Genomic DNA, 21,283 nt, shown 5'->3' with positions numbered 1-21,283 from the left:
TATATTATATTCACCATGAGATGCAACCATTTCTGGCTCTAAGCTGAATATCATCTTCTGACATTGAATTTGAGGATGGGTTCTCATGTTCCACTTTAGTGCCAGTGTAACAATCTGCATCAGCCCCCTTTTTTTTTTTTTTTTTTTGTTTTAAGAGAAAAAAAAATCAGTCTATACAGAACATTTCACAAGGTAAAGGTCACACTGATGTTTTTCTCTGGTAGTGCCTTATGTAAGTGACAAAGCACAGAAACTGAACTACATCAGCTTGCAAGACACTGGATAGACGTGACAGTGAGGGACCTTCTCAGCCTATCCCTGCTCTAAATACCGACCCTCTTACAGCACTACCGACACCATCAACATCAAGCAGAAGTCAAGACACTCCCCCTCTCCCCCCCCCCCCCCCCGAATTTCTCCAGTGACACAGGGCCTAACTTAGTGGCCCATCACAGGGGTAATTCCAGCGCCCCGTTGAGAGAGATTTTCTTTGACCAATTTTCAAGCAGGCAGAAGCATTAGGAGAAAGAACCACTGTTTGCTTTCTGGGAGGGAGAAGAGATCCCGGACCTGTCAGACAGCTGTTGTCTGGGACCCCGTGCAGCCAGCAGAGTGTTTCCAAGGCGGTGCCCCAAGCTGTAAAACGTGGGCTGCAGAGGTGGTGGTGTCCGAGGCATTCTGGTACATGCAGCAGGGTCATCAGCTGTCAGTTGTTTTCTCCTGACTGACTCTCCGGCATCGCTGGAGTAGGAGGGGAGAGAGATTTCCTTTTGAAGATTTGCTGAGCAGGATGGGAAGGAGATGCCGTTTAAAAGATCCACAGACATCACTGTACACACACACACACACACACACAAACCCACCCCCTCCTTTGATAACTTCCTCCAGGCTATGGTAACTTCTGCCTGCCCTTCCCTCTGCCTAACCTCAATATGTATACCCTAGAGATGAGGGGATATGATAAGAGACATCAAAATACCTGAATGTATTAATATACAAGAAGCAAACTTTTTTCAATGTGAAGGATGTTGTAAAGTTAAGGGATCAGGATATGAAACTCCAAGGGGGTAGATTGAGGAATAATGTTGACGGCAGGAAGTATTTTTTTCACTGAGAAGCGATAGATGTCTAGAATGCCCTTCCAGAGAAGGTGGCGGAGTCAAAAACAGTAGCAAAATTTTTAATAAACCAGTTCGATAAACAAAGAGGATCCCTGGAGATGAGAGGAGTAGTAATGAAGTACCAGGTAACCTAAATAGAGCAGCAGTTCAGCCCTAAATAGCAAATATGGCATAACCTGCATGGAGTGGCTGTTGCAACACTAAACAGCAGTGGTACACAAGCAATGGGCAGCAAAGAAGCCTGGAGGGACTGAGTTAAAACTCAGCATGTGATGACAGAATCTTTTTTTTTTTTTACCACAGCATCGCTAAACCTTGGTGGCTGTGGAGATTATTGCAAAACTTGGTCATGGGAAGGGGCCCTGGGTGTTGCCTTGGGTTTTGGTTTTGTTTGAAGCAAAGTTGAAGATGGCAGGACCTGAAATGGCCTATAGTAGAAAAGGTAGAAGCCATCACTTTGGCAACTTTTGGGCATGCACGGGACAGATGTGAAGGACAGGTAAATGACTTGTGGGGAGGGGGAGATGGTGTTGGGTTGCATAAAGATTTTGTTTGTGCATGAGAGGCTTCTCGGAGAAGTAAAAAGTCATGGGATAGGTGGCGATGTCCTTTTGTGGATTACAAACTTGCTAAAAGACAAGAAACAGCGAGTAGGATTAAATGGACAATTTTCTCAGTGGAAGGGAGTGGGCAGTGGAGTGCCTCAGGGATCTGTACTGGGACCCTTACTTTTCAATATATTTATAAATGATCTGGAAAGAAATACAACGAGTGGGATAATCAAATTTGCAGACGATACAAAATTGTTCAGAGTAGTTAAATCACAAGCAGATTGTGATAAATTGTAGGAAGACCTTCTGAGACTGGAAAATTGGGCATCAAAATGGCAGATGAAATTTAATGTGGATAAGAGCAAGGTGATGCATATAGGGAAAAATAACCCATACTATAGTTACACAATGTTAGGTTCCATATTAGGTGCTACTACCCAAGAAAGAGATCTAGGCGTCATAGTGGTTAACACATTGAATATCGTCGGTTCAGTGTACTGTGGTAGTCAAAAAAGCAAACAGAATGTTGGGAATTATTAGAAAGGGAATGGTGAATAAAACGGAAGATGTCATAATGCCTCTGTATCGCTCCATGGTGAGACTGCACCTTGAATACTGTGTACAATTCTGGGCGCCACATCTCAAAAAAGATATAATTGCGATGGAGAAGATACAGAGAAGGGCTACAAAAATGATAAGGGGAATGGAACAGCTCCCCTAAGAGGAAAGACTAAAGAGGTTAGGACTTTTCAGCCTGGAGAAGAGACGGCTGAGGGGGGATAAGATAGAGGTGTTTAAAATCATGAGAGGTCTAGAATGGGTAGATGTGAATCGGTTATTTACGCTTTCGGATAATAGAAAGACTAGGGGGCACTCCATGAAGTTAGCAAGTAGCACATTTAAAACTAATCAGAGAAAGTTCTTTTTCACTCAATGCACAATTAAACTCTGGAATTTGTTGCCAGAGGATGTGGTTAGTGCAGTTAGTATAGCTGTGTTTAAAAAAGGATTGGATAAGTTCTTGGAGGAGAAGTCCATTGCCTGCTATTAATTAAATTGACTTAGAAATTAGCCACTGCTATTACCAGCAACGGTAACATGGAATAGACTTAGTTTTTGGGTACTTGCCAGGTTCTTATGGCCTGGATTAGCCACTGTTGGAAACAGGATGCTGGGCTTGATGGACCCTTGGTCTGACCCAGGCATGTTCTTATGTTTTTATGTTCTTATGCCTAATATCGATGAATTTCTTTGGGCAATCTGGGTGGATCATTTGGTCTTTTTCTGCCATCATATTTTTGGGTTCCTGCCACTGGCCAATCTCCCATTCTCAATCCAGCTTGAATTCTCTGATTACATAAGAAACTGAAGCACTGGTTAAAACCTCTGGGGGTGCTTTTCCACGGTCCCGCTGCCCAACTCCTCCTTGCAGCTTCCTCGGTTCCACCCTCAGAGGCGCCCCTGGCCAGGTACTTTAGTCTCTATTGCCTATGCTTTACCCCGTTCCTTCCAGGGTGTCACAGCTATGGGTTCAAATCCTCTCATCCAAGTTGGTGAGCTAGGCTTAAGCACACATAGATCCAGGCTTTCCCAGTAGTTTAAAGTCTCTATAACTTTTCTTTATCAAACCACATCAGCCTTAAACGCATATGATAAGATAGTAACTCTGGCCTTAATCCTCCTGCACGCTGCTCACAGTTGTTTCCTACACAGCCTAAGCTTGGCTGCACTCTATGGGCCTGATTCTTAAGGAACCCGGCCCTGCTCCCACCGTAGTCTGCAGCGGGGGTTTGTGCTTCCTCTTTCACTATGGCAGCAATACTACCACAGCAGTGTTCACTTAAAGCTCCTGACCTGCTGTCTCCATGAATGTATCCTCTTCTGGAGGGGGTCTCTACCATTTGTCTCCCAAGTCCATTGTCTCCATCTTGTCCTCAGGGCTGTTCAACACTTTCACCTCCATCTTCTCTGTCTTTCGATCTGGTTCTGGTAGAGCTCATTCCTAGTCCTGCCCCTCCTTCAGACAAGCTCTCACCCTTCTCCCACCATGCCTGGTCTCTCTCATCCTCTCGACAGGGCAAAGCCTGGGACGTTCCCCCTTTCCAGAACTCCTGTGTCTTTTCGGAGTTGGAGTCTACCTGCTAATCTGATTTCTGTTACATACTAGATCTCCTTCCCAGGTTGTCCTTCTTGTAGTCACCAAGGGAATATAATGCCCTTGTGAAGCAATGTCTCTAGTGTTCCCCTTTTTACCTGTGCAGGACCAGGCTAGATGCCTGGTCCGCCTTAAATTCCTTAAGGAGAGTATGCTCTATGGGTAGGATCCTGTGGGGCAGGTGGGGCTAAGAGGACATAACCAGAGACTGGGGAATAAGAGCTGGGATTCAGGTGGGGATAAGCAGACCAGGCCTAGATCTCCAAGAGGAAGGCAGTTCCTGTAGAATATTGCTGTCCAAACAATGAACTGAAGCTGAACTGTGAGTAATTAAGTACACTGTTCTGAAGGGAAGACAGTCTACAGTTGTGTGAATGTGAAGCTATAATAAAGATAAGTGTTTTAAGAAAGGCTGGAGTCAGATTAGTTTATGCCTCCAGGCCTGTGGGAATTGCTGCAGCAGAAAAAAAAAACCCAGCCTCCAAGAAAGTGTCTATTTGGAGTAAAGAAAGAGTTGTGAAGAGGACCTGTGGTTCTAAACATAGTACAGAACACGGGCCACTGTGGCTCTAAAACAAAGTACAGAGTGCAGGGGTGCACTGAGCATGGTTGCTTGCGAAAGGGTGTGGCTCAGAAGCTGCACTGAAGAAAAAAACCCCACAGTTTAAAAGTTTCAGGTAGAGAGGAAACTAGGAATGGGCCTCATTGCAGGGACAGCCAGGAAGTGGTAGATTTGTACTGGCTAATGGGAGAAACCCGACTGCAAGTAGGTAGGGAATACAAGTGATTTTGTCAATGCTGGTTATACAGATCTTTTTTTTTTTGCCTTGAAAAAAGAAAAGAAGGAACCCTGGTGCAGCAAGGCTATGCTGAACAGGATATGGCCCTGGAAAAGCTGCCAGAGTGCGCTGTGAGTGTGGTGAATGGAAACAGGACAAGGCTTTCTTCCAGCAAGCAAGCCACTCTTCAGGAAATGTATGTAGCCATGAAAAATCAATCAGTGGAGCAGCCAGGGTACTGCAGCACCAGAATGCAGCAGCCTGAGAGCATGACTGAAGGATGCTTACAAGCACTGATACAGAATCTCCAGGAGGGAGATAGGAAGTTACAAGAGCCTTGCAAGAAGTCAGAGGGCCTGGGCTGAGCAAAAACGGAACCAGGAAACACACTGGGCTGTAGCCAACTTCTGTTTGGAGTGGATGTGAATGTGAAGCTATAATAAAGATAAGTGTTTTAAGAAAGGCTGGAGTCAGATTAGTTTATGCCTCCAGGCCTGTGGGAATTGCTGCAGCAGAAAAAAAAAACCAGCCTCCAAGACCTCTGTAATGTGTTTCCACTTAACACAGAGTGCCCAGGAGGGGGCATTACAGAGTGGCCAATAGATTGCAACATTGATTGGCCAGAAGATGGCGCTACTAGTGTCCTGAAGAAGACCCTGTAGGGCAGTGGTCCCCAACCCTGTCCTGGGGGCCCACCAGCCAGTCAGGTTTTCAGGATATCCACAATGAATATGCATGAGAGAAAATGTGCATGTTATGGAGGCAGTGCATGCAAATTTTCTCTCATGCATATTCATTATGGATATCTTGAAAACCCGTTGGGGACCACTGCTGTAGGGTGCTCAAATACTACCGGGAGTCCAGACTGCTCCCTTGAGAAACCCTGAGAGAGGGGTCACAGAGAGCCTTGGAGAGACTGCCCAAGAAGAGGCAGTATTGAGAAGTTGGAAGACTGTGCTACAGGAGGTCCCAAGGAAGACTCTGTAGAATGCCCAAACACTATTGAGAGTCCAGAGACAATTTCCGAGAGAAGGCACGGAAAAGCAAGCGAGAGATGCTGCGGAGAGCCCAGCGAGTGAGGCTACAGAGGAGCCAGTGAATGGCCAGAGTGTACAGTGTACAGATGAGGAAATTGTGGAGAGCCCAGAGGGAGGCGCTGTGGAAACTCCATCAACTGAGGATACAGAAGAACCAAGGAGGGGCTCTACATCAGAGATGCCAGGAAGCACACTGGTAATAGAGGAACCAGCACCGATACTTCCCCAGTTGGTCCATAAAGCTCCATCGGGGTGCAATTTGAACCCAAAGCCAGTAAAGGACTTAGTTAAAGGACTGGGGATGAGCACTGTGCGAATGGCACTCTGGGTGGTGGTCATGATGCTGTCAAGGGTAATCCTAAGAGATGGGGTTGAGCATGTCACTAGGTACCCGTTCCCAAGCATAACTGGTGGAAAGCCAGAGGAAGGGGAATGGGAGGTCTTGGACTCTCCTGGATGGGATCCAGGAGGGAGTAGGGATGATTGGCTTGATGGTTACAAGCTAAGGGGAGGGGTATGAGGCAGTGCCCCTAGTGTTCCCCTATTTACCTGTGCAGGACCAGGCTAGATGCCTAGTCCACCTTAAATTCCTTAGAATATGCTCTATGGTTGGGATCCCATGGCGCAGGTGGTGCTCAGAAGGTATAACCAGAGACTGGGAAATAAGAGCTGGGATCCAGGTAGGGATAAGCAGACCAGGCCCAGATCTCCATGAGGAAGGTAGCTCCTGTAGAATATTGCTGTCCAAACACTGAGCTGAGACAAAGCTGAACTGTGAGTAATTAAGTGCACTGTTCTAAAGGGAGGACAGTCTACTGTTGTGTGAGATTGTGAAGCTATAATAAAGATAAGTGTTTTAGAAAGGCTGGAGTCAGACCAGCGTAAGCTTCCAGGCCTATGGGAATCATTGCTCGGTCCCACAGCATATCACAATATACTAAGTTACATTCACCTGATATCAGAGGGAACCAAAAGGGAGTCATGGCCAGGGTTTCCAATGGCCTGCAAATTTTCAGGCAGCGTGAAGACATTTATGGACATTACAGACAGGCTACTTCTTCAGCTGTTTGTATGGGCAGCCCATAAAGTTATGGGTGGTTAGCAAACAACAACCTTGAGGCATGTTTAAAAAGACCAAGTAAGTACTCTCTGGTTTAGTGATATAGGGAGGATAAAGAAAGTGAAGCTTAAGTTTTGCATGTCAGGTCAGGTTATGTTGATTGTGATCCTTGACTGGGGAAAAAAAGATATGAAAAAATCAGTCCTTGCTTATTCATGATGAAGGCAATTTTTTTTTTTTTTTTTAAAATATTGAAGATCCCCATTCCAACTTGTATCGAATTGCGACTTTTGGTCAGGGATTATCATGGTGGGATGGGCTCATTTTGTGCTTCCCAGGAGCAAGAGTGACGAGGCCTGTGAGTGCAGGGCTATTGTGACTCATGTCTTAGAAAAGGGCTTCATTGAGACGCCTCCAATGCCCGAGCCCTCAAGAGAACAAGTCCCCGATGGAGGCCACAGTGTTCTAGCACGAAGTCCGAGGAGCACAGCTGACTGTACCTATGCTCTGATTTACTGGGATCCAAAGAAGAAAGCAAGACGGAATGACTGGAAAAGTGAGAGAAGGTAGAGTTGAAGAGGGAAGAAAGAAATACAAAGACGGGAGTAATGAGATCGGCAGAGACACTCGGAGATGTTTGCAAGGATGCTAATATATTTGTGAAAAGAAATGGTTTGCCAGCTGATTTTTTTTTTTTTGTTCCAGCAGTTTCCTCCTGCTCCTTTTGGCTTTCCAGCTCAGATCAGAACCATTGCTGGGATCTGGCACCATGAATTTTCATGCACAATTACCTGGGATTTTCTCTTCCAGTTTTATATTCCCCTCCCAAATTATGTTAATCCATCATTGCAGAAACTGTCCTTGGCTGGGGGTGGGGGGGTGTACACCAGGGCACCTTCCAGAACAATGGTCCTTGCTAAATTCAGCCACTAGGTGTCACCATTGCACAAGTACTATGACTCCCTCTCCCTCTCCACAGCATTCCCAGCCCCAGCCAACCCAAGGAGTGAAAGACTTAAGTTGTGAAAACTAACCCAGTACATTTGATGGCAGTGAGCCTCTGGGCTGACTCTGCTACCTGATTTTGCTGGAGAAGGCAACAGAGGATTGTCAGTATGCTACATACAACTGATTAGGTGAGCGGCGAGGGAGGGGGGCGTGCTCCAGGGCTGGCATTTTAACATGCAAAAAAACCATGTGTATTGGGCGCACAGTGATTTTTAAATTTTTTTTTTAAATTTTATTATTTTTTTTTTTTTATCATTGGGGGTAATAGCTAATATCACTCGCTGGTTAGGACATGCGTTTTGTATGCGCTAATCCCATTACTGCATCGGGAGTTATTCTAGCACATCCAAAACACATGAACAACCAAGGGTCAAGCTGGGGATTGGCCTTTTAGTTTGACATTGTCACAATACTGCCATTACTGCTTTTGGACTGGTGCTGCAAAGCGCACACAAGCTGCTCAGAGCACAACTAAGGTTTGAAGTGCAGTCTGTTAGAAGAAGCTTGATTCCTTGTTTCTCCCAGCATTTCCACCACACCTTGCTCTGCATTCAGTGGTCCTTCTACTCACTGTCCAGTCTAATCCAGTTGCCCTTTTCCCTATTCCCTGCATTACCCCCACAAACACTTACTGAATTTCACATCATGTCACATTGGCGTGTGTTCCTTTGGTATGGAGGAGAGGGGTCAGAGGTGAGAGGCAGGTGATTGCCTTATGCCGGCAAGAAAATTTCTCTACAAATAACATTAATTCATCTCTGTGCAGTCCAAAGCGAGGCCTACACCTTTCTGATGGGTGCATCGCTTACAAAACCTGGCATCTGCACGCAGGCGTTTTCAAGTTGCACCTCTCTGAGACCATATTTCATTATATGGCGAGGGTGCCGGACAGTTCGTGCCCCCCCCCCCCCCCCGAGATAAGGCCCCACAGCCCATGGAGAGGGCTGCAGACTGATCATGGAGGCGCTCGGCTCTTAACTAACGACAAATCTCTACTTACATTGCTCAGTGAGTTGTCATTATGGTAATTCTCTCTTTCCCCGTCTATTTTTAATTTAGTTTGAATGGCCTTTGTTTCTGTGCTCCTGCTCCTCCGCAGGTCGACTTCCAACCAATCGAGCTCTGAGCTCCTAGAAGTGAGCCGGTTGCTAGGCAATCCCATGCCGGCGGCTGGTACACCGAGTATAGGAGAGAACAGCCCTCTGTACCTTGCACAGCAATCGGTGGATTCTTCTCTCTCTTTTTTTTTTTTTTATTTCCTACCTGTCGCCCTGTCCTTAATTCTTTCAGGCTTCCCCTCTATTCGTGCCATCTCTTCTCAGGTCCTGCGCCCCGAAATCCATCTGCCTCAACCTCTTTCCTATTCCTCGTGTTCTTCCAACCCACTCTCCCACTTCCATCCCTTGCCCCGCTCTCATGCTACTCTTTGCCTGATCCCCTTATTTCACTTCCAGGTATGATACCATCTCTACCGCAGAAGCCGGAGATGAGTCTGTCCCACATCAATCCCCACCTCTGACCCATTTCCTGCCTTTCCTTTCATGGCTGTGCCCAAACTAGTTCCTGCTCACTGGGAGACTCTTCTTCCTGCTTTACTCTTTTTTTTTTTTTTCCCATGCCTCCTCCCACTCTTTACCCTGTCTTTATCCCACTTTCTTTCTCTCTCATCCTCTTTCTGATCTTTGGGGATTGTTGGGTTTTTTTTTTTTTTGCGTTTGTTTTCTACTCCTCCTGCATCCCCAGGCCCCATTTCTTAAATCTTGCCCCTGACTCTTGACTATTTTGAATTTTCTCTAAACTTCTGCTCGCTTTTATGCTGCTGGCCCTGGGCCTGAGGGCTTTTCTTCTTTCATAAGACACAGTCAGTCATTAAAACGACCTATTGCAGTGACCAAGCAGTTCCAGGGCATCTCCACTGGGGCTAGTGGAATGTGCACTCGGATCTTTCTGATATTCTCCTAAAAATAGTTGAAAACTTAGGCCTCGTTGCCATGGTGACAGATGGTTTTGTCAGGCTCCTGGGGCTGACTGTAATCCACTGGAAGTGGGAAGGAGGCAGAGAGAGAGAGAGAGCAGAGGAGGAAGGAGGAGAGACAGAGAAAATGTTAGTGATATGGACAGTGATAGTCAGCAATGGAAGGAGTCAAGGAAGAGAAAGTTATTTGTGAAAGGGTACAAAAAATGCCACAACAGCCAACACGGGCATTTCTGAAACATCAGGCTCTCGTCCTTCTGTTCCCTCCAAGCTGCACTGTGGGACACAGTGATTGCCGCAATGACCTATTCTCTTCCCCTTATCCCACACTGCACTTCCTTTAAGCAGAAAATCCACAGGTGAGGAGGATAGTGAAGGCAGTTGCAGATATCCAGAACCTGAGTTTAGTCCTTTGTCCCCATGGTGCTTCCTTACACTGCTGGCTTGGTGCAGATCCTTAATTCTGTCACCACCCCTACCAGCACTAGCATGGGGTCTTTGCTGCCTCCTCTTCCCATGGTTGGGCCTTCACTTCCCACCATTATCCTGACACTAGTTCAAGCCCATTTTCCTCCTCTTCAATGCATTGTACCTGGACCAAGCCTTCACTTCCTCCTCCTTCTCTGACTGCTGGTGCAGAGCCTGATCCTTTTGCAGTGATCAAATGTGAAGCAATGCATATGGGAGAAAATGGATCTGGGAAGAGAGTATCTGGGAGAGGGTAAGACGGAAAGCAAAGAGCTGGATGTTAGAGAGCTAGGAAGGGTCAGCTGGAAGATGAGAGGATGGAAAGAGGAAGGAGGCTTATGTAGAAGTGGGGTGGAGGGCTAGAAGGCAGCACTGAGGGATAGATGGGAGAGGTGGGATGGGGAGACAGAGGAATATGAGAGTGGGGATGGAAGGCTAGTTGTGTGCCATTGAGGTGAGAGACTGGGTGGTTGAGGGGGATGGATGAAGGACATGGGGAAAGAGAAAACTGTCATGGGCAAGAAAGGTCAATGGCAGAGAGAGAAAGAGAGAGAAAAGGAAGAGGAGAGACTCAAGGAATGAAAGAGCATTAGGAGTATCATCCTTATCAGCAGTCATCCAGAGAGCACTGGCTGGCAAGAACTCGCTCAGAGAGGGGACACGAGAGCCTGGTTGATCTCCCTTCTCTCATCAGCCACTGGTGTTTCTTAGCATGGATGGCCTTCAGTTTTGTATAAATCCCTGGCTGCTTTCTGGTCCCCCCCCCCCTCCCACACACACACTTCTTTTTTAAAACGTTCTATTTAAGGTTCCCCCCTGTTTTACGTGTAGGCGCTTTCCTGTTTAGTAAAAACTTCCGGTGGGATTGCCCAGAGTTCCACAGAAGGAGTTCTGGGAGGCAGGGGGAAGCTTTCCTGTTATGCACATTCCCTGGCATTCATGTGGAGGACAGATTTAGAGGGAACACGCCTTTCTCTCATTGCCTTGGGAAATGCATGCCACAGAATAGTTTCTGGCTGCTGTGTACAAGGTTTCCTGTAGGGCACTGTACTTAATACAGACCAGTCAGACCGAGTCTACATGAGCTCATTTGTGACACTTGCCCAGAGATGGCTTCTCCCAGATATTCAGGGTCATGAGAAGGGAGGCAGCTTACGCATGTTATAAATAATACCACCTTTAGAAGCAGGACTGTCACTGGGGAGCATAGCACCCCAGGCAAGGGTTGACATCGGCACCTTTTTCTCCCCCGCCCAGCTGCACTCACCACTCACCTCACTCACCCCAGCACAGCTCATGCCCTCATGTTGGGCTAGAGACTGGACTGCTAGCCTGCTGTTGGCACATTCGGGCCTGGAGGGGAAGGGGAGATGTATAGAGAAGGGGGCACGTACTGCACAGCATGCTACCTTCTGGCACCTCCTCAGCTTGGCATGCTGGGTAGGCACCTCTGGCAATGGCCCTGCTTTAAAAGTATAAGGGCTGTTCGTGTGCAGGGCAGTGGCATGTGATTGCTGAAGCATAGGGATATTTGTCTACACAAGAATGGAAGGGGGAGTCAGTGAGGATATTCTTGACAGCATGGATAATGTTTATGTACATGATGGATGGGTGCCTTTCATTGCACAAGAGATGTTTTGTGTGGGGGACAGGTAGTAATAGGTGAAGAGCCAGCACTTTTTCTTGTGATTTCTATATCTCTGTCATTTGCATTTCACATGGAAGTGGTGTCAGTGTGCACTGTGGGTGCAGACAGTGGAAAGTCTATCATCTCTCCAGGCCAGCAGGGACAGGCTGAGCTAGGACTGGGTTTACCCCCATTGAATGCAGACTTGTACTGCTCAGTTTCTTACAGAAACCAATTGGAAATTAGAACTACAAATCTGTGCTTGCACTGGGGCAAAGCCAGGACCGCCTGTGGTGACCTGGAGCCATCTGGTAGCCCTACCCAATGGGCATTTGCAGGGATGTTCATGTGCAGTGAAGATATTAGAGAAGTTAATAAGAGTATACTGACCTGCACTCAGCAACACGAAAACATTTGCGTGCATGGTAGGGTGGAGAGAGCAGTGGGGTAACTGCTCTTAAACAGAGACTTTATCTACGTGAGAGAGAATGCTGTTTACTCCCAGTGGGTATTTGGCAGTACTGAGGATGTTTGCAGGTGCAGTCGGCATCCAGGGGTGGCCTAGTGAGGTGTACCCTCTGCCAGCTTGGGAGATGTTTACATGCAGGGTGACGAGTTTGTGTGGCCTGCATTTTTTTTTTTTGTGCATACATGAAGTTATGCAGATGTAGCTGTCTGCTGAACTGGTTTCTTCCTAGGGGAGCCCTGATGTATCCTGGTGACAGTTCTGGTTTCTTGGCTGCCTCAGGTGTTATCCATAGCACTGCTCATGAGTGTTTTATTGCCGTAGGTGAATGCTGAAAGGTAGTCCATGGGGTAAGTGGGGGAGGGTTCATCTCTTTCGGGTGGTGGGAATTTCACAGTTGAACATTCTGTACTTGAAGCTATTAACTGCTGTAACTCTATCCAGTCTTCCTCCATTTCTGACAAAGAAATGTGGTTTTGATCCTTATCACTTATTCTTCAAAGCTTTCCAGATAAAGAATGTGATGAGACCTGGTGTACACAAAGATCAGTTAATGCCCTATCCATTTTTGTAGGGTGGGGAGGGGGGCGCATCTAGCAGTCTTGTGCTACTCCTTTTGGATTTCCAGCTCAGTCGGAACTGAGCTATGATGAAACCGTGGGCCTTCAGTAAAAACTACCCGGAGATTTCCCCCCTCCCTCTCTAGCCCAGTTATCAGTCACAAGAGGTCAAGATCTGAAGTTGAAGGGAGGCAAGGCTCAGAGAGGAAACACGAGGCAATCCTTCATTGCTGAGAGGGTTGGTAGATGCATGGAATAAGATGGAAACCGGTACTGTGACCTGTGACGCAAATTCCGCCTGAACAGCTCCTGCAGGGTGTGTGGGCCCAAGGAATAGGAGCCCTTCCTGCCGCCACGACTCTGGAAGAACAACTGAGCAACACAGGGCCAGATCTTCCACCTGCAACTACTGCTTCTGAGGGAGAATCTCCATCCACCCCTTCATTGGAGGGGGCCCCTTCTGGGCTTCCAGTTCTATCAGAACTGGTTCTGGGATGTGGAGCCATTAGCCTTCATTTGCAACTGTATGGGGATTCCCCACCTTATCTTATTTCTCCTCCTAATTTGCCTAACTCAGGCATTACACTAATAGTCATCAGATGGGGGGGGTCATGCACCAGAGCTCCTTCTGGAACACTGAAATCATGGGCCCTAAACTAAGCACTTAAGTGTTGTCATATCTTATATAAAAACTTTATCGACAAAATTCGCCTCACTTTGGATTGGCAGGCACACCAAAATGTTTTGTTTTTTTTTAATTTGGTTACAACTAAACAATTCAAATTACTATAAATTGGGCCTGCCTAGGGTTGCCAACTGGCTCCAGAATTTTAGGACAGGTTGATCCAGTCCTGCTTTTACTTACCTGCATGCAGGTACTTCTAGTCTTGCATTTCTTAGGGAATGCAATTAGAGAATAAGTCCCAGCATGCACTAAGGTAAAATCAGGACTGGATCAACCTGTCCTGAAAATCTGGAGCCAGTTGGCAAGCCTAAGTCTGTCCAGTGGCTTAGGTGAAAAGTGCTGTAAACAGCCATCCGGAAGGTTCCCAGTTGAATCTCTAAATCAGGTCTTCCACTCCCATGTAGACTGGGGCTGGAATACTGAAGATGACCAAGCAGGTAAAATTGGGGGTTGCACAGACAAGTTTGGGAAGCCCTGATTTAGAAGAAACTTTCAGAGAATGCTACATAGGGAAGTGGAACATATATATGCTGAATGCAAAAAATAATCATTTGTTTCATCCATTTTACACACTTTTTTTTTTTTTTTTTTTACATTAACTGCTTTATCAGCAGCACTACACATGAACATTCTCTTTACAGTCAACAGCAGGGCTTGATTTGTGGATGAACTGCCTGGACGTGAGTTCCACCACCTCTTTTTATAGTTTAAGAGGCAGAACAGCAGCGCCTCCAGTCCCCCTCCCTGCTCCCCTCTAGGCAGCTTGCAGGGAAGAGGGAGATGCAGACAAAGAGCAGTCGCTCTGCTCCCTAATTCAGCCCGTCCTCACTTGTTGTTGTTCTGCCCCCTCTCCCCTCCTGTTGTGCAGGGAACAGGAAGGGAGAATGTGATCCTGCAAGCAGACACTGCAGCCTTTAAGAACAGATACAAAAAGCAGTTGAAACAGCACAAGTTTGAAACTTGTGAGCAGTAAGGCCAATCATCAAGGCTTCAACCCTGGCTACTATGCTACTCCTCGTAAGTTTCAAACTTGTACTAATTCAATGCCTTTGGGTGTCTGTTACTCAGAACAGCCAGGGGTTGAGGAAGGAGGATCACTGGAGTAAGAAGGAGGAAGTGTGCTCAACTCTGTGCTTGGAATAGTGCGTGTGTGTTTTGGGAGAGAGTTCACAACTAGTCCTGGTCATTCATATCACACCTGGCCAGACCCCTTCCTCCTCCCCACCTCAAGCTCTACAGCTCCACTTCCCTGCTCAAAACATCATAACTATCACAACTTTGAAGCTTCATTCATTTAGGAATTATTAGGAAAGGAGTGGAGAATAAAACAGAGAATGCCATAATACCTTTATATCGCTCCGTGGTGAGACCGCACCTGGAATATTGCATGCACTTTTGGTCACAATCTCTCAAAAAATATTTAGTTGCACTGGAAAAGGCTCAGAGAAGAGAATGAAAATGATAAAGGGAATGGAAAGCTTCCTTAAGAGGAATGCTAAAGAGGTTGGAGTTGTTCAGCCTGGAGAAGAGACTGCTGAAAGCGGATATGATAGAGGTGGAATAGAATCAGTTATTTATCTTAAAAAAAAAAAATACAAAGACGAGGTGACACTCCCTGAAGTAATTAGGTAGCACATTTAAAATAAATCATAGAAATTTCTTCTTCACTCAATGCACAATTAAGCTCTGAAATTCATTGCTATAGAAGGTGGTTAAGACAGTCAATGTAGGTGGGTTTGAAAAAGGTTTGGACAAGTTCCTAGATAAGTCCATAAATTGTTACTAACCATTGCCAATTAGATTTGGGAAATAGCCACTACTTATCACTGTGCATAAGTAGCATGGGATCTATTTACAGTTTTGGATTTTGCCAGGTACTTGTGACCTGGATTGGCCACGGTTAGAAAAAGGATACTGGGCTTGATGGACCCTTGGTCTGACCCAGTATGGCATTTCTTATGTTGTTCCAAAGTCCTTCTACTAAATTGGTGCTTGGGGATCTTTAATCTGAACTTACATCTCTCACTGTGCGAGAACAAGGATACTTAAAAAAACATATAAAGGATAATGGCACGACAGGGTTGAGCAGCTGGATAAAAGATGTGGAGAGGGTAGTCCTGAATAATGGTTTAAGTATGGGACATTGTTTGCTACCCGGAATGGTGAAGGATCAAAGAGGGAAGACTTAAATAACTATTTATAAACTTCTATATCGTCCCTTTTATATCATTTTAGTTGTTATTACTATTTATTGTATTTTCCTACTTTTATTGTATTGTACACCATTGTGAAGGTTTTACTGATATGACGGTATATAAAAAAAACAATAAACCATAAGACACCAAAACTAAATTGGCTAAGGAGCAATATCTTGCAGATAGTCAGGTTTGTATGGTTTATAGCTGGAAGAGCTCCTTTGTTACAGCAGTGTCGACAAGAAACAACTGGGCAGACTCATTGGGACAATTGTCATTATTTACTGCATTATACTATGTATGCGTTGGCCAGGCGCCACAGATCATGGCTTGCTCCAGAATCCAGTAGGCATGCACCCAGAGTCTGGCCAATATGTGATGGCTGGGTCTCCCTCCCTCCTCCCTACTTCAGCTTTAGTGATGGCTGTATTTCCCCCATCTCCCATTGCCCCACATACACATATTGTAATGGTAAATATATTTTTAATATATCTGTTTTCATTAAAAAAAAAAGATCAAACCACAGATAATAAAATAACAAAACAAAAATGTAGCAATTAAAAGAAAAAAACTATCAATATAACAAACACACAAAAAAAATACCATGTCACTTAAGATTAATATCAACATATACAAAACAAATGAAGCTGCAGCGCCCCAAACCCATCTGGCCCCAGAAGCAGAAACTGGGCCCCAAATTCCTCCTTTTAATTCCGAATCCACTGGAGGAAAAGGCATTCTGCTTCCTTTCATCCACTTCATTTCAATGTTAGTATTTAAAAAATAGAACTATTTACATGCTGTAACAGCATTTTTTTTTGCAGCACTGTGCAGCCCATCTGTAATCTGTAAGATACAAAAATGCATTTACTATGTATTTCCCCAGCGATCAGCTCACGGTGATTAACTTTCTAAAACGATTTTGAGGTACACTGAAAAAGCCTCAGTGTAGAGGAAGAGATGGTTCATCACCAGCACAAGTGCCCTCCGGCCACACGGGAGCTCCTATTTGTTTAGTAATTCTAAGATTTGTTGGAGAACTAGAAACGGGTAGATAATGTAGGGCCAACAATACCATTTCTAGAAAGGGGAATTCTCCAGAAACATTTGCTTTGCTACGAAATATTACGGTGTTAAAGACACTGGAGATTCCCACCTGGCCTAAAATTTAGACGGTGGGTGTAGTTATCCCCCATTTCCCCCTGTCAAGCAGCTGGCTTGACAAAAATCACCATGTAATCACGGAATAGCTGTGCGGGGCTCATATTAAATAATCAGTGTGTTCTGGAGGCTGAATGGATGGGAAAGAAGGACATGCCATAAAGCCCCACTGAAATACAGAGAGGCCTGTGCAAAACAAGCAAAAAGATAGGGGTTTTTTGTTTTTTTTTGTTAAACCATCATTAAGGGCAGCCCCTCCAAATGCAGGGCAACGAACCGGGGGCAGCTCCCTCTCATCCCACCAGCCCAGGAGTCTCGGGCAGGGAGCTGCTTTCTGTATGCGCAGCTGGCGGAGGAATAAGCAGGTGTCACGCGGTTGGGCTGGGCCTAGCATTAACCGCTGAGATGAGCGCAGGCTGCCGGCTCTAGAGAAAAGCAGCTTCCCTGGGACTGAAACGTAAGGCTGACATACTGGGCACCCGGCCAACTACTGCTACAACCCGATCTGCAACCTCATTATTAGAGCGGTAGGGGAGTTTCTCCTCTTTTTATATAAATACCCAAATGAAAGATGTTGTTGGTTTTTCTTTTTTGCTTCCTTTATCATCAACAAGGCATGATTTTGGACGTTCCTGCGGAACCATCAGCTGGTTTGGTGCCCGGGTTTCCGTTTGTTTTCCTACATCGACCTGCTATTTTGGGGGGGGGGGGGTGTGATATTTTTGTGCTCGGAAGTGGCGTTCTTCCGCACACAGCTGCCACGCCTTAACCCACGTGGCTGCCTGTTGTGTTAGTCCTTCGGTAGTGAGGTGGAAAAGATGTCTTTGACCCACCACCCGCGTTAGATTTTGATTTCCTCGGCTTTGCTTACATTGTGTAGGGAGGGAGCTGGCTTTCTTCAGCTCCAGAATACGTAAGGGGTAAAGAGTGGCTCTAGCTGGTGCATTTATTTCTAGGGGTGTTATATTCAGTGCTCAGTGTCTTTGGGGACAGTTCTCAGTAAGCCGGCTTAGGTGCGAGGAACTTCTGCAGCTATGCACCTTGTATTCCTATGGGCCGACTATGCACCAGAATGTGTGTGCATGCATTAACAAACTCAATTTATGTACGTATTTTCCCTTCCCTGATCTAACCGTGCCTCCCTGCTGGCCCATTTTGTCAGTGACTAAATATTCCTGAGAGCTTTGTGTGGGGCAGTTTTCTCACCGAGGATCTACATCCCTAACTCCAGGGTGAGGCACCTAGATCCTTTGACAACTGATTCCATAAAAGGGGCAATTTGCAGTAGCCCAACTATCTGCAAAGTGTACCCTTAGTTTTGCCCCTCTGTCCCTTTTGCTAGCTTTCAAAGGGAAAGCAGCCACGGACCTTTCTTCGGGCAGACTATGCACTGAAAAATGCAGGGATCTATTTAAAAATGACAGCTATGCATGTATTTTCCCTCTCCCCGATCTGTTTTCTTCCTCCAGGATCTAGCTGCATAGTGAATCTAGATTTAACCTTTGCCAGGGGGTGCAATTTTCCTGCCTGGTGATCATCCCTGTCAACTTCTTAGTTACCTGGCTAGATTCTTTTGAAAATTGTCCTTGCTATGTATTACATCTAAAGGAATCAGGAGCGGAATGTGGTTAGGGTTGCTAACTGTCCTGTTTTTTTTTCTGGACTGTACAGATTTTTGGGGTACTGTATGGAAGAAAAGAGGGAAGGTCAAAATATTCAGAAACGTCCTGATTTTAGCTTTCCAGTTGACATCCAATCCTCCCCTGCAATTATACAATATAGAGTGCATTTCAGTAGTTACTTTATATTTAGCGGGTGCTGGATACATTTCTTTTGTGTCATTTACATACACTTTAGTCGATTTAATCAGAGGCCTAAAAAACTTTTATAAAACAGAAGTTTGGGGGCTGGACTGATAAAAGCAAGCTTTTTTTTCACAGTAGAGAAGTTTGAGAATTAGTGGTCAACATATGAGGCTCCAAAAGGGGGTAGACTCAGGAGTAACATGAGAAAAAATGTCTTCACAGAAAGGGTGGTGGATACATGGAACAACCTCCCAGTGGAGTTCAATAGAGAGAGGAAAAAAAAAAAAGAAAAGTTCAAGAAAGCATAGGACCCATATAGAGGATCACTAAATGCAATGAAGTGAGGAGAACGTCAGAGATCAACTGGGATCTATGGCACTCTAGCAGGAAGAAACCTGGGCAGACTAGATGGGTCTTTATCTGCTGTTATATTCTGTTTCTGTGTCTTTCTTATGCTGAAGTGTGGTAATCTTCTTTCCTCTCCTTCCCCCTTTTGGGTTGTTTAATAAGGTGGTCCCCAACCCTGTCCTGGGGGCCCACCAGCCAGTCGGGTTTTCAGGACATCCACAATGAATATGCATGAGAGAAAATTTGCATGTTATGGAGGCAGTGCATGCAAATTTTCTCTCATGCATATTCATTGCGGATGTCCTGAAAACCCGACTGGCTGGTGGGCCCCCAGGACAGGGTTGGGGACCACTGGTAATACGTATAGTGCACAGTATTGATGTGGTGATTATTTTAGTGGACTGTGTTATGGTTGAATATGTATGTTTGTTGTAATCCACTGAGACCAGTGGATCATTGAAATCTGTTTTTATAATACGTTTTTTAGTTGTTTTATTTTAATAAATAAGTCACAAGTGCATAAACTCCATCAGCAAAGTACTTAAACAGTATCTCCAAATGTTTGGAAAACTGATGGTTGAAAGTTGGCACCCCTAAGTGTGTGGGAGATGGAAGAAGGTGCTCTGGGGCACGAATGTATCTAGCGAAACGCCAACAGCTTTGCAGGGAGAGGTTTGCATTTCGGTTCTGGCACCTTCTGAGAACAGACCTGGAAGACAGAAGGGACTGCGTGGCTGAGGGAACTGGAAAGGGGTTACGGAGCGTTTTTGCCTCTGTTCTATATTTGAGTTTGCTCTGAAAGCTGTTTGACTGCTGTGAAATGAGTTGGTGGTCTCGGTTCAGTTTCCAGTGCTCAACACTGAAATAAAACTTGCCAAAGCTTTTGGTACAAATTGGTACCCTTGCTAATTCACCATCCCATTTTAAGTTAATCATATTTATTCTAATTAATTTGCCATTATCTTTGTATCCCTTTTTTCTTTTTAGTATAATTGTTAAGATTATATGATGCAAACTCTTATACTATTGATTGTTCACTATTTTGTAGCCCTCCAGGGAAAGGCGATTTAACAAACATGAAGTACCATTGCAGTTTATATATAGTCCTTCGCTTTAGGGTGCCATATAAATGTCTAAATATGTGAAAATGCAGTTGTTTGTTTACACTGAGAGTGAATCCTTTTACACTTCAGACTTACATGGTGCCCACTTCGCTCCATTGCTAGCCCAGACCCTGTCTTTTTCCTGATTGTACCACCTTCACTAGGCCTTTTGGCTTTCTTCCTCTATTCACCATGTAACCGACTCCCTTCCCTGACTTGTCCCCCTTCACTTTTCCCGCACACCTGCTCCAGCTGCCTGTGCCTGCTGAAGACCCTACTCCTTCTGTTTATTCTCCAGGAAGCAGACCAGCGGCCTTCACTGGTGCAACACCTCCAGGAAAGCGCGAAGTACTGGGAGCCAGGCTGCCTTATTTATTTGAATTGACTTGGCTGTGAATTTTTAAAACCTACATGTCTTGCAGTTTAACTTTCTTTGGAGAGTGACTGTGCGTTTGTTGTTTTTTTTTGTTGTTGTCTTCCAAAGAGGGGCTTTTTCCGAAGTGGTCCTGGCCGAGGAGAAGAAGACCCAAAAACTAGTGGCCATCAAGTGCATTCCAAAGAAGGCGCTGGAGGGGAAGGAGACAAGCATCGAGAATGAGATTGCAGTCCTGAGGAAGTAGGTATCCGGCTGCTTGTGTCTCTTTCTGTGGTGTTTCATGCTTTGCTTTGGGATCGTGCACCTTGCTTCTCTTCTCAGAAGGGGTTGCATTTCATCTTCTGTTTGGTAAGTAGGGAGCACGGGATCATGGTGTGTATGTTTACTTATTGGGAGGGTGTCCTCTTTCACAGGCACATCAGCCTGCTGCTTGATGGTTCTGATATTTACACGTAAAGTATCGGCCACAGTGGATGTGTGTTGATTTATTCTGTACTTTTTTATTTCTCCATTTCAGATTTTTCCCTCTTTTCTCTTTCTTTCACTTTGGCTCCTTTTATATCTCCTCCGTCCTCTCGGTCTTGTGCATGTCACTGGCCTCCTTCCCCAGATCCATTCTTCAGCTTCTCTTTCTTTCCATCTGCTCCTCCCTCTCCTGTTTCTGCCCTCTCTGCCACTTTCTCCCATTCTGCTCTTCTCACCCCTCTCTTCTCCTCCTATCTCTGCTCCTCCTTCTCTCCCCCTCCCTTCCTTCCGTCTATCACTGTTCTCCCTTATCCTCTCCCTCTATCTCTGCACTACCC

The 21,283-nt window shown here is 45.5% G+C and overlaps 1 protein-coding gene across 3 annotated transcripts in view; it reads left to right on the top strand.

Moving 5' to 3' along the window:
• Positions 1 to 21,283, top strand: part of CAMK1 (calcium/calmodulin dependent protein kinase I) — a 134,352-nt gene that overhangs the window by 74,716 nt on the left and 38,353 nt on the right. For all 3 annotated transcript variants that reach the window (XM_029601139.1, XM_029601142.1, XM_029601143.1), the window contains exon 3: positions 20,589 to 20,720. In XM_029601139.1, the coding sequence (XP_029456999.1) occupies positions 20,589 to 20,720 (132 nt within the window). The remainder of the gene's footprint in view (positions 1 to 20,588; positions 20,721 to 21,283) is intronic.

The sequence above is a fragment of the Rhinatrema bivittatum genome, chromosome 4, assembly GCF_901001135.1.
Source record: "Rhinatrema bivittatum chromosome 4, aRhiBiv1.1, whole genome shotgun sequence".
Taxonomy (NCBI): domain Eukaryota; kingdom Metazoa; phylum Chordata; class Amphibia; order Gymnophiona; family Rhinatrematidae; genus Rhinatrema; species Rhinatrema bivittatum.
Note: the sequence above shows the minus strand (reverse complement) of the source record. Positions and strands in the feature narration are given on the sequence as shown.